Here is a 15,390-nt window from a genome sequence, read left to right on the forward strand (position 1 = left end):
GCAGGCTGACGAGGAAGGTCAGCTCGGTGCACGCGTTCCCAGCTGGAGTTGGGCTCCCATTGCCAGAACAATTGTCTTCTGCATTGCAGCTTCTGAAGCTAACTGAAGGTGCCTTCACAGCCGGTTCCTCGGTGTCTCCCCTTAAAAGGGTTGGCTCTCCACTGCCATGCCCTGTCAATGTTATGTATCATTTCCACCGAGCAAGTGGCACAAAGGAAACTGTTTCTTATTGGTGTGTTGCTGTGTGTGTGTTCGTGTGTGCATGAGAGATGGCTTTCTTTCCCCTTGACCATCACAGTCTTCATTAGGAGATGAAATCAAACTCCTTCTGAAGCCAAGAAGGGCAAAATGAACATGGAAAAAATGTGCATATGTTAAAAATGAGACACTTGAAAGTTAGGGATTGCTGAATAATTTTTTTACATATATATTCCTTTTCATATTCTTTTCCATTATGGTTTATTACAAGATACTGAATATAATTCCCTGTGCTATACAGTAGGACCTTGTTGTTTATCTATTTTATATATAGTACTGAATAGTTTGTATCTGCTATAATTTTAAATGATTAATGTTCACAGAAAACTACAGTTGAGTGTACTGTTGTAAGAGCTTTTAGAGATTATATCCCAATGTAACCTAAATTTTCTAAACATCAGTTCTTCCTTGAGGAGGTGTTCTTTACATTGAATATGCTTTATAATTAATTGGTCAGCTATTGATTTTTCATGTTGACTTTGTAATACAATAAATGACTAACACATAGGTTTACAGCAGCAAATGAACTGAAGGACTGAAGAAACTAAATGGATAGTTCAGGAAAAGTTCTTCTTTGTTTGAAGGAAGGGACTTTTCTCTGACTTATCCAGATTTCTTATTTACACAGAAGTCTGTATCACTGGCTTAATTGTTAAACTGTGCAGAGCTTACAGAGTGATCGATAAGTAGATAAAACTTTGAAATAATTCTCCATTCTCAATCAAATAAATGATGTGTCACTTCATCTTATCTCATCAGTTTTAAAGGTAAATACAAACTTAAATAAAATTGGCCTATTAAGAAAGTTCATGTCTCTCTGAATTGACAAATAGTTCCAAAGAATTCGGCTACTTTATTTGACACATAGATCTGGTCATAGAAAAAAAAAGAAGTTTCATTTTTAACTTGGAAGTTATTAGTCAGCTGATCACTCTTTATAATACTTGGGCACTACCACAATTTATCTTCGACTTGGAGACAAGAGAAATAGTTTTTGTGGTAGTAAGAAAATGGATATATGAAAAGGTATCTACTAAACTTAAAAGATTGGCCCTAAGCTATATAATATTATTCTCCTTTTACTGAAAACTAAAAACTGCATTTCCCAGGATTCCTCGAAGAAATATTTGTGGTATTAGAGCTTCATAAACTGTGTTCCTAAGAAGAAGTATTTCAGCACCAATTACAATTACTATGAGGCATAGCTAAACATTAGAAGGCTGGTTTTCTTGTGTTTCTGGTAAACTGGCCCTGAAGATAATTTCAAAGAGGCCCCCCAAACATTTTGAGCAATGGAAATAGCCTTGCAATAAGCTAACGGGCTCCCCAAGATAGGGATGATAATAGTACCTGTGTCAAAAGGTTGTTGTGGGATGTGGGATTGAGTAAAGTAGCAGCATAATGCCTGGCACTCAGGAAGAACAGTATAAACGTCAGCTGTTATAATTAGTGTCATTACAATAATAAAGTAATTTAGACATGTAAATTCTGGTGTGTTTGTTAAACAAGTCACGGCATCATTTAAGCAAAATACAATTTAATTGTATTTCCAATGGGGCTGAGCCATAATTGTGGGATACCAGTAGCCTTGTGTTGTTCTCTTACTTGCAGACAAGTAGTTCTCGTCTGTCTTTCTCTGGGCTCTTTTAGCCACTGGGATTTCAGCAGCTGGTTCAGCCAATTCTATTCAATTCAACATTACAAGTATTTACTGAACATCTCTTCTGTGCCAGGCACTGGTGTGGGCACTTGGGAAATAAAGTAGAAAATTTCCTAGCCTGGCGGAGCTCACAGTCTAGTGAGGAAGATAAACCCTGAAGGAAAGACAGTCCATCATTACCTCCCGGAGAATTATTCCATCTGTTTTTAAGGAAGATGGTTTCATGGACAATGGTTGGTTCTTTTGCATACTTTAAAGTCAATTCCAGCTTTTTCAATCCCAGATTTAAACACTGAGAATGAGGGTATGAGGAAGTACTCCTGCTTACGAAGCATTTTAAAAATAGTTAACCCAATGTGTGGTTAATGGATGTTAACTAGACTTATCGTGGCTATCATTTTCGATACAAATATTGTATCTTTATGTGTACACCTGACACTAATGTTATACATCAATTATATCTCAATTAAAATTAAAGATTTTTTAATTAAAAAAAGGAAAAAAAGTTAACCTACTAATTTGAACACCCTGTTAACAGTCTTTTAGCATTACTACTAGATAACATTATTCCATATTGTGAAATCAAATGATCAACGTTCTTCTACCTACCACTTTCAAATAAGGCATTTCCACTGGGCTCAATCAGTGTAAAAAAAAAAAAAAAAATTAACTTGAAGAGGTGGGAGAAAATGCCAGAGATTTCAAGAATGAGCCTGTTTCCTACCATATCACCTATGGAGAACCAAATTAATTTTGAATTATGAAAATTTTTATAAAAAATTCCACCACACAGCCTATGCAATGTCTCCTTTTCCCAGAGCTAAGGAGTTCCATGGGTGAAACTGAGCATGTAGTTGGCGTCTATAATGACTGAATAAAACTGTATATCGAAGCTGACAGATCTGGGAATAAAAGAGTTGTAGTAGGTTGGAACTCATGGGTAGTTTAACAAATGAAATCCTAAGGTACATCAAAAATAGCAATAGGACTAAATTATCAGCTTGGTAAGTAATATATCAGTGGTGGCTCTAACGCCAGTCTGATTCATTTTTCTACTACAAAATGAGACTGTATAAAGGAAAACACTGCACCAGGAGTGAGGAGGTTGAATCTCATAGGAAGGAATTTGCCTTCTCATGAAGAATTCAATTTACCAGAAATATCCACTTGTGGGTATTTACAAGGAAATGTGCCATTTAGCATTATTCTAAATTTATATAAATAACTGAACAAAACCAAAAGAATTACTTCACAAAATTGCTCAGTGCAGCACTCACTACTGTTTTTCATTTCTATATTATGGCATATGATTTGGTTTAATTGGAAACATACTTAAATTTATAGCTAAAATGACTTAAATGTATACATTCAATACAAGAAATATATAAAATGCTTTATTAAGGTAAGTAGATATTAGGTATCAGTTGTAAAACTATAAATATTCCGCAATGTCTCTAATTTTATGATAGTTAATTGTTTACTTGGTTATTATGTCTATGCTTTTGACAGTTACATGTTTTGGAAATTAAAAACAAACAGTTCAGTTAAAAACTCTGAGAAATTATAGACTAGTTTTGTGTTTCTGAACTTTTTAAAGCACATCCAAGTGGGAATGGTTTCATTATTAAAGTATAATTTTATTTAATTACAAAGGTTATTTTTTTATTCCAATCTTCTAACTCATTTGTGACTGCCACCTTTCGTTGCAGATCAGAACTCTGCCTTTACTTCGAAGCAAATGTGTAACGGGAAAAAAGATCGAAGATCTGATTGAGGATCATGCTTACTGTATGTAAAAATTCATTATTGTCACAAAAACTCTGCCGTGCACATGTTGAACATATTCAGTAAAATATTTATTCTAAATCTACACCACAAAATTGTTTGAATCAGAGCCACTACTTAAAAAAGAAATCACTCAGACTAACTCAGTCACTTAGTTTCAATAATTGCCCCCATAACAAAAACACTACTAAGAAAACCCGGGCATCCTGAAGAAAAAGAAAGAACTTCATTAAAACGCAGAAAAGTCACTGATATTATGATATTTTTAACGAATTTTGCACGTAGGTTGTAGAGCAAACTATGAATTTTGCAACTGACCTAAACTGTTGTAACAATTAAGGCTTTTGTAACCATCTCTAAAGTACAAAATTTTCCTTCATTTAAAATAATTTTCTTTGCTTGAAGAGAAGTAGAAATATATTAAATAATTTTCAAGGAAGAGTCTGAAAAGTTTCTTTAATTTTGAAACCGTATCTTAAGTGCTTAGAACACATGTATGACACCAGGGCATCCTTAATTAGTTATAATTGAGATTTTTGATTGGTTTTTTAAATTAAAACTAGTTTTACCAGTTATGTGTAAAATTAAATTTTGTTACAAAGTTACATATGGAAAAGTAACCAAACTACATAAAAAAAATCTTTCTCTTGGTTCCTTTAGTTTATGTGACATAAATTTGCCTGTGGATGAAATGTTCATGTCTTTAAGCAATAGCAGGGAAAAACTCAGTTTTCGTTTAAAAATAAAATGGCTGTTCTAGATCAATAAAGAAGAGTATATTTACTATAGTAAGATATTCATTAGGATTTAGTTTTCTATTTGGATGCCACACTAACTGGATGAAAGATACATCAAAGTAGTATAGGGAGCTTACTTTTAAGAACTTATTAGCAAAAATGTCCACATTTGATGCATTAAAATAACTTACCTATAGTAAGATTAGATGCTAGCACTACTTCTTTCTGACAGATCACTACTGCTAGGCTGAGATGCACTAAACGTTGGAAATAATTATTGTCTGCTTTTATGTCTTAACCTTGGTGTGTTCCTTGTTTTCTGCTGAGTGAGCTTTATTAGCCCCTGTTGTAAAATCAGAGCCCATAATCACTGGAAGAGAGAAACAGAGAGAGAGAGAGAGAGAGAGAGAGAGAGAGAGAGAGAGAGAGGGAGGGAGAGAGAGATTAAGATTGAAAATTTCCAGTGTTTATACCACGCATGTTCAGTGGTCCAATTACAGATCCACTGGAGAATGCAGTTCAGTAAGAAAAGAGAGTTAATGTTTGGACTGGCTTAAGACTTAGCTTTTCTGGGGAAGAAAGATTCTAAAGCTGTACATAAACAGCTCTAACCTTCTATGAAGAGACTGAAGAAACTTTCTTTACCTACGAGTTGGACTAGCCCGTTATCAGATTGTGGCAGATGTATTTGCCAAACGTGTACAGCTGGAAGTTGCCACCATCAGTCTGAAGAAAATGAAATGCTTGTTCTTTTCTGGGGAGAGGAGGAAGATTAAGAGATAACATTTTCACTCAAAGAAATGGTGGCAACTTATTACAAACAATAAAAGATAGTAGTCTGGTCTTTCACCCACATCAGTCTTTGCACACTGCAACTTTCTCATCAAAGCTTAATTACCACTGGGCCCCAGTGGAGCGGGGCTGTAACTTCGTGTTCCCATTTAAGAGCAAAATGAAGTTATCTCTTAAAATAATACAACCAGTAAAGCACATGCTTATTTATTTGAATATGAGTAAATAAAGATTTCTCTTTCAGGTTGTGAGTGCACAAGTGAAGGAGAAATGGTCACTTAATTCTAGGTGTAACCAAAAGAGGGCACCATCTACCCTTAATGTCGGCACAGAGTTCCTGAGGTTGTCAAAACAAAACCCCCAACCTCAAACCCTTCAACCCACCAAGGCAGGGCATCCGATGGCCTCTGGCATTTTGTACTCTATAAGGAGACCAATTCTGAAATTGCCCATCACGAAGAACATCAGTTTGGTTATTTACTTCAGGACTGATTTCTACACTTAGCACTCATATTCCCTGAAATGTTAACCATTAGATGCAAGTATTTGACATTTCACTGTGACACTTTCCACAGACACTCTGAGTTTAATATTTTATAGGACAATGAGAACATTTCCCCTTAGGCCAGGATACAGGCTGTCACCAAATAGCACGAGAAAAAGCTGACAATTAACTTCCTAATGGTATCTTAACTCCAAGGGGTTATCCATAATGATAGATAGGGAACAGTGGCAGTCAGATCTCCCCAGCACATGGAGGATGCAGTTAACTGCATTTGAGGTATGTGGGAAATGATTTGAAGCAGTATTTTACTTACACCAACTTTTAGTAACAGAAGCCTAACAAATGAGTGAGAGAAAAGAAGTCATGACATTTATTTTCTGTGTCCTTAAACAAGTTTTCTAACAAGTGTATTATTTAAATAGGTAAATGTTTGGGGGGAATGCACAACTCCCTCGTGTATGGCCAGTTTCTTCAGGATGATAGGGAAGAATAGTTCTAGGCTCTTAAGTGCAACTGCCATCCGCTCTCAGAAATTCACGATACAGGAGAATATGTGATTCTTGAAACACTGAGTTTAGCAGTTAAACCCAGAGACTGGAGATGAATAGTACAGACATTTCATAGTACAGATAGTTGTTTAGGAGGAGGAAATGTGAATTCTTAGAGAATGATCACTTAGGCGAGCAGATTTCCATCACTGTAAAAATATCACTACACCATGCAATTAAGTGCCACTGAAGGGAAACCTGGTGGGGAAATAGAGTAAGTTTATAAACTTTTCAGATAGGGAAAGCAGCCAAAATAGTTTTATGGTAGGTGAGGAAGGGACTGCCGTCTACTAACACTAAAATCTAGCAGGATAATCCCTCCCTTTCAACGCAAAATCAAAGCAAGTAAAAAAGAATGTTTTTTTTCCCTTCCTCACTCTGTCTCTAGAAAAAGAATCACTATCTAGTGTAAAGCGTTGTGCAAGCCTCTTCATGTTTCTTCCCTCCAGAAAACAACTAAACAGAGGAAAGACCGAGTTCACAAACATCCCAACTCACTCCTGCCAAGGTACATCAGAGAAGCCGAAACTGGGATTGCCAGGGTTTGGGGTGGGCTCACCGCAGTGCCTCGAGTTCAAACCTAAACGTGTAACCTTGTGGCCACGAGTGCCCCTTTTCCCGAGTGGTCCCGACCCCTGGTCTCTCTGCGCGAAGGAAGCGAGCCCCAAATTCTCCACAGGGCGATGGAGAGTTGTCGCCTTGGTTCCCAAGAATCGGGTTCCTCCTGGGTCACCACATCCACCCGACCACCTGTTACCCTCCGGGCCTGGATTTTCCAGAGACCAGATTATGAAATGAGCCGCTGCCTCGTCTCCGTAGTTGGGGTTTGGAGTCTGTGGTGGGGGGACGACGGGCTGGGAGGATCCCCGAGGGATGACAGAGAGCTTCAGGTCTCCACTTGGGTGTCTGCGCCGCTGTTTACCCGCCCCGCCGCCTTCAGCCCACTTCCCTTTCCTCCCCCGGAGGAGGAGATGGTTAAAGATTACACCGTGGCCGCGGGCACTTCAAAGGGCGGCTCGGGCAGCCAAAGGTAAAGATAACGTTCCGGCAGCTCTTATCGGGTTTGTGGTTGCCACATTATAATCACTTCATTTAAAAAAAAGGGGGGGGGGCGGTGGGAGAGAAAGAAAAAGAAAAGAAAAGAAAAGAAAAAGGTTACATCACGCGACTGTGCAAGAGATGCAGAGTAAATTCCTTTGGAGCTGGACGAGTTGGAGTTCTCCTTTGGGGAAATTTTTACAGCCCATCTCTTCGTGGAACGCGACAGGACAAGGAGGGGAGGTTGGGGCAGGGACCAACTGGGAAGCCTGCCCTTGGGTTCCAGGCTCAGGGGCACAAATGCCCACACTGCAGGCAAATGCCTCCAGTCAGAGGAATTCGCGCGGCGACCTGCCTAGAGCTGGACCGCAAAGCTGCAGCGCACTAGCGCTTTCCCGGGTTGCACTTGAAGACGCTTCTCTGCGGGCCCAGAAAGTGCGGGCGTGCTACCCCGAGACACGTGCATTTCCCAGGGGCCCAAACACGCCTGGCCAAGACGCCCTTTGCAAACTCGCCCGCCCCCTCCAGAGCAGGCGGGAGCCGAGGAGCCCCCAGCCTGGCCTAGGGCCCGCCTCCTTTCCTCCCTCTGTCCCCTTTCCGGAGCGGAGTGGAGGCGCACTTACAGGTAGGAGGTGAAGACACTGAGGTTGGAGGGCAGCTCCGAAAGCCCCAGGTCGGAGCAGTCCACCCTGAGTAGCATCCTGCCGTCCGGCTCGCACTGACAGTGCGCGGGGCACCCCCGCAGCAGCGCGCCCGGCCTCGGCGAGCCGCCCCCGGCCGCCAGCTGGAGCAGGACGGGCAAGGCCAGGAGCATGCCGACCGAGGAGGTGTCCATGGTGCCCGGGCAGGGGGCCGCGAGCGGGGCGCGGCGGGAGGGCAGCGTCGGGCTTGCGGCGGACGGTGGCGCGCCAGGCGCGGCTCGGCGGGCTTCTGCGGCTCCGCGGGCGCCTACAGCGCGGGGCGCAGCGCTCCTGGCCCCCGGCGGGGGCGCCGAGGAGAAGCGCTGCGGGGCCCGGCCGTGCCCCTGCCGCCACGCGGGCCTCGGGAGCGCCCTGGCTGCAGCCGCTGCGGGGGCCGTGCGCGCTGCTGCTGCAGGCGGCCTGCTCGGTGTGGAGCAGCATCTCCGCTCGCACGCTCGTTTTTTAAAGCGCTCCAGCCCGAATCGCGCGCCCAGTGACGTCAGCGCAGCCCGGCTTCCCAGGCACCCCCCGCCTGGCCCCACTTTCCCTCCTCCGACCCCCTCCCTCCTTTCCCGACTCCGCGGCTTGGAGGCGGCTGGCGGCGCGAGGTGCAGGCGAGTTCTCAGCGCTCGAGCTTTGCCTCCGGGGCGCGGATTCCGGCGCTCAGCACCTCAGGAGGGGCAGGGGACCCCCATCCCCACCCCCACTCCCTCCCGCGTCCTGGCGACCCAGATCAGAGAGCCGAAAGGGACCTGCTTCAGACGGACGCAGACAGACGCGCAGGGGCTGAGGGATGCGGCACGCTTCCTCTAAGAACACTTCAAATAATGGAGGGACTACATGGAGTGCTTAAAAAAAAAAAAAAGACTACAATTCAATCCAGAAAAACAGTTACACTAACAGGGTAAGGAGGCAGGCGTCCCCAGGCGAAGGATGGGTGGCCTTTTTGATCCTTACCTCAAGCCGCCCTGTCTGGCTCGCTTTTGCCCTAAAATCGAAACGCTGGGCTAATCGCTAAGTAAATACAGCTTGTGAGCAAGCACTCCAATTCTGTCTAATCCACGGGGTAAGAAGTCGAAGGGACTGTTTTTTTTAAGTGATTTAGGATCCTCTGGAAGTCAGTCACCTTTAGTAAAGCAATGCGGGACAGACAGATAGATGGGTGTTTGCTTTTGTTCGGCGGCCTTTTCATCCTAAGTGTCCCAGGGTTTTCTAAGTAAGTGCAGTCCCACCCAGGTGTGAGAACCATTGCCAGTGCAAAATGCGTGTTCTCACACTCTTCAAAAGTGTCCTGCAGGGAACCCGCAGGGGAAAGGAGGAAAAGGACTCAGGGCTTTCTTGGAGAAAAGGCCTCGGTGAGGAGCCAGTCGACGTCTGCAGACCTGAGTGAGTGGCTGAAAGAAGTTAAGGCCCAAGCCTGCCACTTCAACTCACAAAAATGTACAGTTTTCACTCCAGGCATAATGTCTCCTTGCTTCATGAAGGTGGAGAACCCTTATGGCTTTTAAGGCCTCTCTTAATCTTCTTCCATCCTGCTGAGTTTCCCATATAAATTTCTGAAGTTTACAGTTGGGAAGATTTTTTTCTTTGCGTGTATTTACTTTCCTTCATTTAAAAAGTGATCCCCAAAGCTGGCTAACCACCTGTGGAACTTGAAAAAATAGATAGATTCCTGGACCTAAATCAGTATTCTGAACATGCTCCTTTCTATGGTGAATCCCATCATTAGCAAGCTTGTGATTCTTTGGACTGGATGGAAGGAGAAGGTGGCTAAGCTTTATATACTCCCTTCTCTTCATTTTGCAAATAAAGATCCTGCAGCCCAGAGATTTTGGAAGATTTGACAGTGGCTGCTGAAAACTGTGAGTTAACCCTGATTTCTGGATATCAGTGCAGTGCCTAATTCTGTCCTGGTCCTTCACTTGCCCCTTTGCACATCGCGTCCATTACCATCCCTTTGCTTATTCTCACGTTATTCTTGCTTCTCCCAGCCATTCCTTCCACATTTATAGAATGCCTACTGATTACCTATTTTCCTACCCTTTTTAAAAAAACCTATCCCCAGATTTAAGATTATAAGATAATTTAAGATAATTATAAGATAATATCTTATAATATCTTATAATTATAAGATAATTTAAGATTTAGATAATAAGATTACTTATTTTGTAAGTAAGCAGTTCAAGACTTCCTCTTTCTGTAAAACCTCCTGTAACTATAGTCTAATTAATCATCAAGCAACAAATCTTTGTAGAATAGCTACAATCATGATACAGCAATGACCTAGGGAGGCAAGTTACCTCTCTTCATGGAGCTTGCAATCTAAGAGGAGCAGACTCTGCACAGGAATCCCAGGAATCTCAATGCAAGTGTATGTTATAAATACCACATAATTGAGCCCTAAAGTTTTCTTGAATGCTGATCTGTTTTGTTTTCCCAACTTTATTGTGATAGCTTTGGAGACAGGGAATAGGCCACTTGTCTTTACCTGTAGGACTCATACAATGGACTCATGGTAGTGGACACTTAACAAATATTTATTGACTGACTGATTTATCAACACAGGCATCCAGATATGGTTGTGTCCATCATCTTACAGAGGGCTTTTGTCAACAGTTTCTATGATTTCAGGGTTCCAAAAAGAGCATAGCACTTTGGTTGTGGAATGAATCGGGCAGAACTGGATTTGAATCTAGGTCTGACAGTTTTAGGCATTTGATCAGAAGCACAGAATGAGCCTGTCTAAGTCTCTGTAAAGGAGGAGGATTATTTACCTAGGTAGTTCTAGATGTGAAAATCTCTGGAACTTGCCTTAGAGCAGAGTAAATTTTCAACCTGTGTTAGTGCCTTTCCTCTTCTGTTCAGGAATTGAAGCTTGTTCACAAATTCATGTAAAGCAGAGGGATTTCTGATTCAATTACAAGGAAGAAAGACAGCTATGCTGGATGAAGCCAGGTGTAATGAACATCTGTTACTTATTTATTTGTTTATTTTTCACATGCCCAACATTTCTCCTCTTTCTTTTTGGTAAGAGCACTCCACACTTTTCCTTTGGGAAACTACCTCCCAAACCTTAGGTGATTCTGGTAGAGCTGTCAATCACGTAGCCCCACTTTTCTGCCCCTGGGGTAAGTATATAACCCAAGCAGAGCGATCGGAATCCATCTGGGGGATTGTCATTTACTCTGGGGTGAGAGGCTCTTTTCTGGCTTCGTGAGTTCTAAGGACAAGGAAGCCTGGAGCTCAAGGGAGCTGTCATTCTCCCTTGTGGAGAGAGCTCACCAGGAACTGAACATAAGCATTAGTGAGGAGAAAAGCAAAATCCTAAGGTCCTCTTTTAAACATCTGGATCTAAAGCTGTTTCTACTCCATCACTTCCCAACTGGGTGAACCAATCAATTTTGTTTTGTCTTGTTGCTTCAGGTAATGAGGAAGGATTTATCTGTGATCACTTGCAGTCAAGGATGCTCAGGAAAAACCTGCAAGTCCAGGAAGCATGAATATGTGAGTGAGACCTGATGAAATTCAAGGTCTTGTAGACCTTAAAACATGGAAAATCATATGGGTTGAAAATAAGAATGGTTCTTCTAATAGTGATTTTATTGTCTGAATGCATATATGTTAATTACTTTATCTTAGCTAATAAAGAAGAAAATACAGCAAACCAGATTCCTTGTGTACTACAAAGAAAAACAAAAAGAAAAAAGAAAAGAAAGCAAGCTCTAGTAAGGGCTCTGAGTAGTGGTCTCTCTGTTTTATGGCAAATAACATTTAATTTATAAGATCAAGTTATCAAATTGCATGATAAGGACCATAAGCATTGACTCAGCTCTTTATACATTTACATGTTCCCACTCAGTCCTCACCTCATACCAACCTTATGAGGTCAGCATTATTCTTACCCCAAATTTAAGGATAAGAAATGGAAGTCATTTTCCTAATGGTGACTAACAAGTCAGTGATGCAACCAAATTCTAACCTGAGTCTTTTGACTTTAAGTTCTTTACCCTTTCCCAAATCCCTTGGGAATTCTAGACATACAGAGGGTTAAACTGAATAGTGTCTTGGGTTTGCTATTGTTTTATTGAGAAAGAAATTCACATATTTTGGTAAAGAAAAATAAAAGTGTAGTCTTTTTGGACTGCAGTGGAACCATTTGGAGCAGAGAATGGTGGTTTTTTCCTGTGACAGAAAGGACAAGTATATATTCAACGTTTTCCCCCTTAAATATATATATTTCTAGTTTCTTTAGACAACCAGTTACCCACAGGAATACATAGCAGTGAGATGTCAGAGAAAAACAACTCCACCCCTTACATGTGATAGTAAGGTTAGTAGGCTAAAGTAGATTCATTTGGTATTATGTCTGGGTGAGATGTTCATATTATTTATGGTTTTGGAAGGTATCTGCCTGTTAATGAGCTGACTGTTAATGGGAATATCTCACGCCAGGATTGAAATCCCTTTTTACTTCTTAGACTCTTTGCAAGTTCCTAAAATCAGTTCTGGTAAAGTACAGTTTGTGTAGTTTGTGTTTCTGGGCTTGCTAAACGGATGCTTTCCTAATTCTTTAATCTTTGCTAAAAGTCCACAACTAAAAACATTTGTGTACACCGCATGAATTACTAATAAGCTTAGTTGAAGCATGCCAGGATAATTTAAGTTAACAGGTAAGTCAATAGTTCTTTTACAAGTATAGTGAAATAGTGTTTACACAACTGGTGGGCTATTACGGACTTATTTAACTTGTTTGAAAGAGTATAGAGCCCATTATTTGCCCTGCTCATTTTACATTCATGATATAATCAGGCTTATGCTGAATTTCTTAACTTCCTTTTACCAACAAAGTCTAATTAATTGAGAAAGGAGGAGGATTTAAGAATAAAGATCTATTTTCTTTCAGAATTATTTTTTTAGCAAGAAAGCATTAGTTCAGCTAATTCATTACTTTGAAATAGCTTATTATGTAATATCAATCGGATCTGTCTTTGATATTATCCAACACAAAGGAAACCTTTAAATATATCCACATGTTCACAACACGCTAAAAGAAAGGACAGTGGTACATGATATTATTAATTCTTTAGCTCATTTTGATCTTGTTTTATTTCATGTATGATAATGAACATGATTCTACTGGTAGGCAGCCTGCTTCCTGGGAACATGTGTCCAGTCAAATTCACATGTAAAGCAGGGAGAGGTTTTCTTTTCAAACTAAGAATAAGATTAATGAGAAGAAAAATAATAAAATACTTAAAATTAAACGATCTTCCTGCTCATTCCCATGTTTTTTGAATTCTGCCAAATATCACCTTAGTATCCAGACAAACTGTTCCATGTGCCCATTGTGGTGGATCTTCTTATGGTTTCTTTAGAACTACGCTTTTAGGATTTTTAACCATCTCTCGTGTCCACATGCTCATATTTAAATGTCAGGGTTCAGACAGACCACACACCTTGCTCCAAAATGATGAGAGGCCAACAGGTTCCCATTGGCAGAGATGCTTCTCCCAAGGCCCATTGCTAGAGTATATTCAGATCTACAATCTCTCAACTGCAATTCTGAAATCGTAAGAGCTCTGAAAAAGGAAAGGTTTCTGAAACAAACTTGGTGGCACAATGTGAACTGAACGGACATGAATCTGTTTATAGTCTTTTTCTCATTTCGTGTTAATATTCGCTCAGTTTGCCACAGAAATGTTGATGTGTTTGATTGCAGGGTGCTTCCTCAGACTCCACTGGGGGTTTTATATAATATGTGGGATATCATTCCCAATGTAGTCTATCTTTCAAATCCTCCAAAATTCTGCCTTTGCAGCATCTGTGACCTTGACATTTTTGACAAAGGGATTATGAACCTATAAACATTAGCAAACTTTGGAATATTCATCTCATAAACAATTTTCAGAAGAAAGACAGAAAAAAGGAGCATTAGAACTTGTTGGATGAGGAAAGAGAGGGAAGTACCTTTGAAAGCACAACCCAGAGAGGGGAGAAAGGAAGTGGTCAGCTCAGGTGAGTGAGTGGCCGTCACTGGACACATTCTCCTTTGCAGAGTGCAGGGCAGAACTTCCTGTCTCTTCTTCTGGGGACATATCTGTAGAGTAGCTAGTAGAAACCATTCTCTGTGTTAGGAACGAGCTCTATCTCAAACACTAGAGAATAAATAACCATTGATAAGCATATTTCATGAAAGAAAAACAAGAGGTGTTGAGCAGATAGTAATAGTAAAAGTAAGGGGAAGGAATTGTACAGCTCACTTAGAAGAACAAATTTATGGATTTTATTCCATGGACATGCAGGATTTATAAAGGAAAGTAAACAAATACAGAGCACGCTATTTCCCCAAATGCTTTATTTTGATAAGTCTGGTGTATTTTAATTGAGTATGCATAGTAGCATTTCACTGCAAGTACAGTCTCATAATGCAGGGCAAAATATATTGCGCAAACATTGTGGCTCAAGTCAGTGAGTCATAATAAAACATTGTCCAGATTGCTGCAATTAAAATTTACAGAAGCTTTTTGTTGAGTGTTGTTAGGTTTGTGGATTAATAAAGCGAGCCTGTTTGTTTTAATGCTTCTTTAACAAGGACTAACATTTTGATTTTACGTTTCATAGATTTTTCTTCTTTTGCAGAGATTTTAGATTGTATTTTGTAGGAAGAAATCTCATTGCAGCTTTAAAAATATATAGATATTCTAAATACATTTTCTAAGAGGCGATCCCTCTCCTTTTCTTCCCATCCTTCAGTCTCCTTTGTTCACATTCTCTCTGTTTTTCCCCCTTCCATTTTCTCCCTAACTTCCCATGGGGATGGCTGGGAGAGGGTGGAATGGTGTGAGGGTCATTGGCTTGGTCACCCAGGAGAAGGGCAGCATAACATAGCAGCACAGTACAGGTTTTGGGTTCTCACAGACCAGGGTTCAAATCTCTGCTCCGTCATTTACAAGTTGTGGGACTTGGAGAAACTTCATCTGTGAGGCCCAATTTCCTCATGTGCACGATGAGGACAATTGTACCAACTTTGTAGAGCCATTAGCAGAACAAGACTTAATGTGTTACAGGGACTTCCATGCAGTTAGCACTTAATATATGGTAGTAATAAAGGACCTTCCATTCTTTTCTTGAACTTTTTCCTTGAGAAAGTCTATTGAACTCTATAGAGCCTTTCACTTTTTTCTTTCGCTAATGACATGGTACTTTGAACATTTACTGTGGTTTCCCATGAAAGGAGAGTGTTTCACAAAATTTTGAGATCACCTTGGTTGGGAACATTTGCCAGTGAAACAGTCTGAGTTACATTTATCAGGCCTCGGTTTCCAGTTTTAGTAAAGCCTCAATTCCCAGTTTTAATTAAAATGTATCTATCCAAAGACATATATTG

The 15,390-nt window shown here is 40.8% G+C and overlaps 2 protein-coding genes across 7 annotated transcripts in view; one reads left to right on the top strand and one right to left on the bottom strand.

Annotated features, from left to right (window-relative positions):
- The window catches only part of LGR5 (leucine rich repeat containing G protein-coupled receptor 5), a 119,672-nt gene extending 111,286 nt beyond the window's left edge, over positions 1-8,386 (bottom strand). For all 3 annotated transcript variants that reach the window (XM_079936325.1, XM_079936324.1, XM_079936323.1), the window contains exon 1: positions 7,947-8,386. In XM_079936325.1, coding sequence (XP_079792451.1) covers positions 7,947-8,158 — 212 coding nt within the window. In that variant the 5' untranslated portion in view covers positions 8,159-8,386. The remainder of the gene's footprint in view (positions 1-7,946) is intronic.
- Positions 7,909-15,390, top strand: part of TSPAN8 (tetraspanin 8) — a 250,353-nt gene continuing 242,871 nt past the window's right edge. For 3 of the 4 annotated variants that reach the window (XR_013830424.1, XR_013830425.1, XR_013830426.1), the window contains exons 1-2: positions 7,909-7,948; positions 11,427-11,507. The gene's annotated coding sequence lies outside the window, so the exon portion shown is untranslated. Of the gene's footprint in view, positions 7,949-8,803; positions 8,908-11,426; positions 11,508-15,390 lie in introns of those variants that run through there. The other variant, XR_013830427.1, reaches the window with a different exon arrangement.

The sequence above is a fragment of the Stenella coeruleoalba genome (genome assembly GCF_951394435.1).
Source record: "Stenella coeruleoalba genome assembly, chromosome: 11".
Lineage (NCBI taxonomy): Eukaryota > Metazoa > Chordata > Mammalia > Artiodactyla > Delphinidae > Stenella > Stenella coeruleoalba.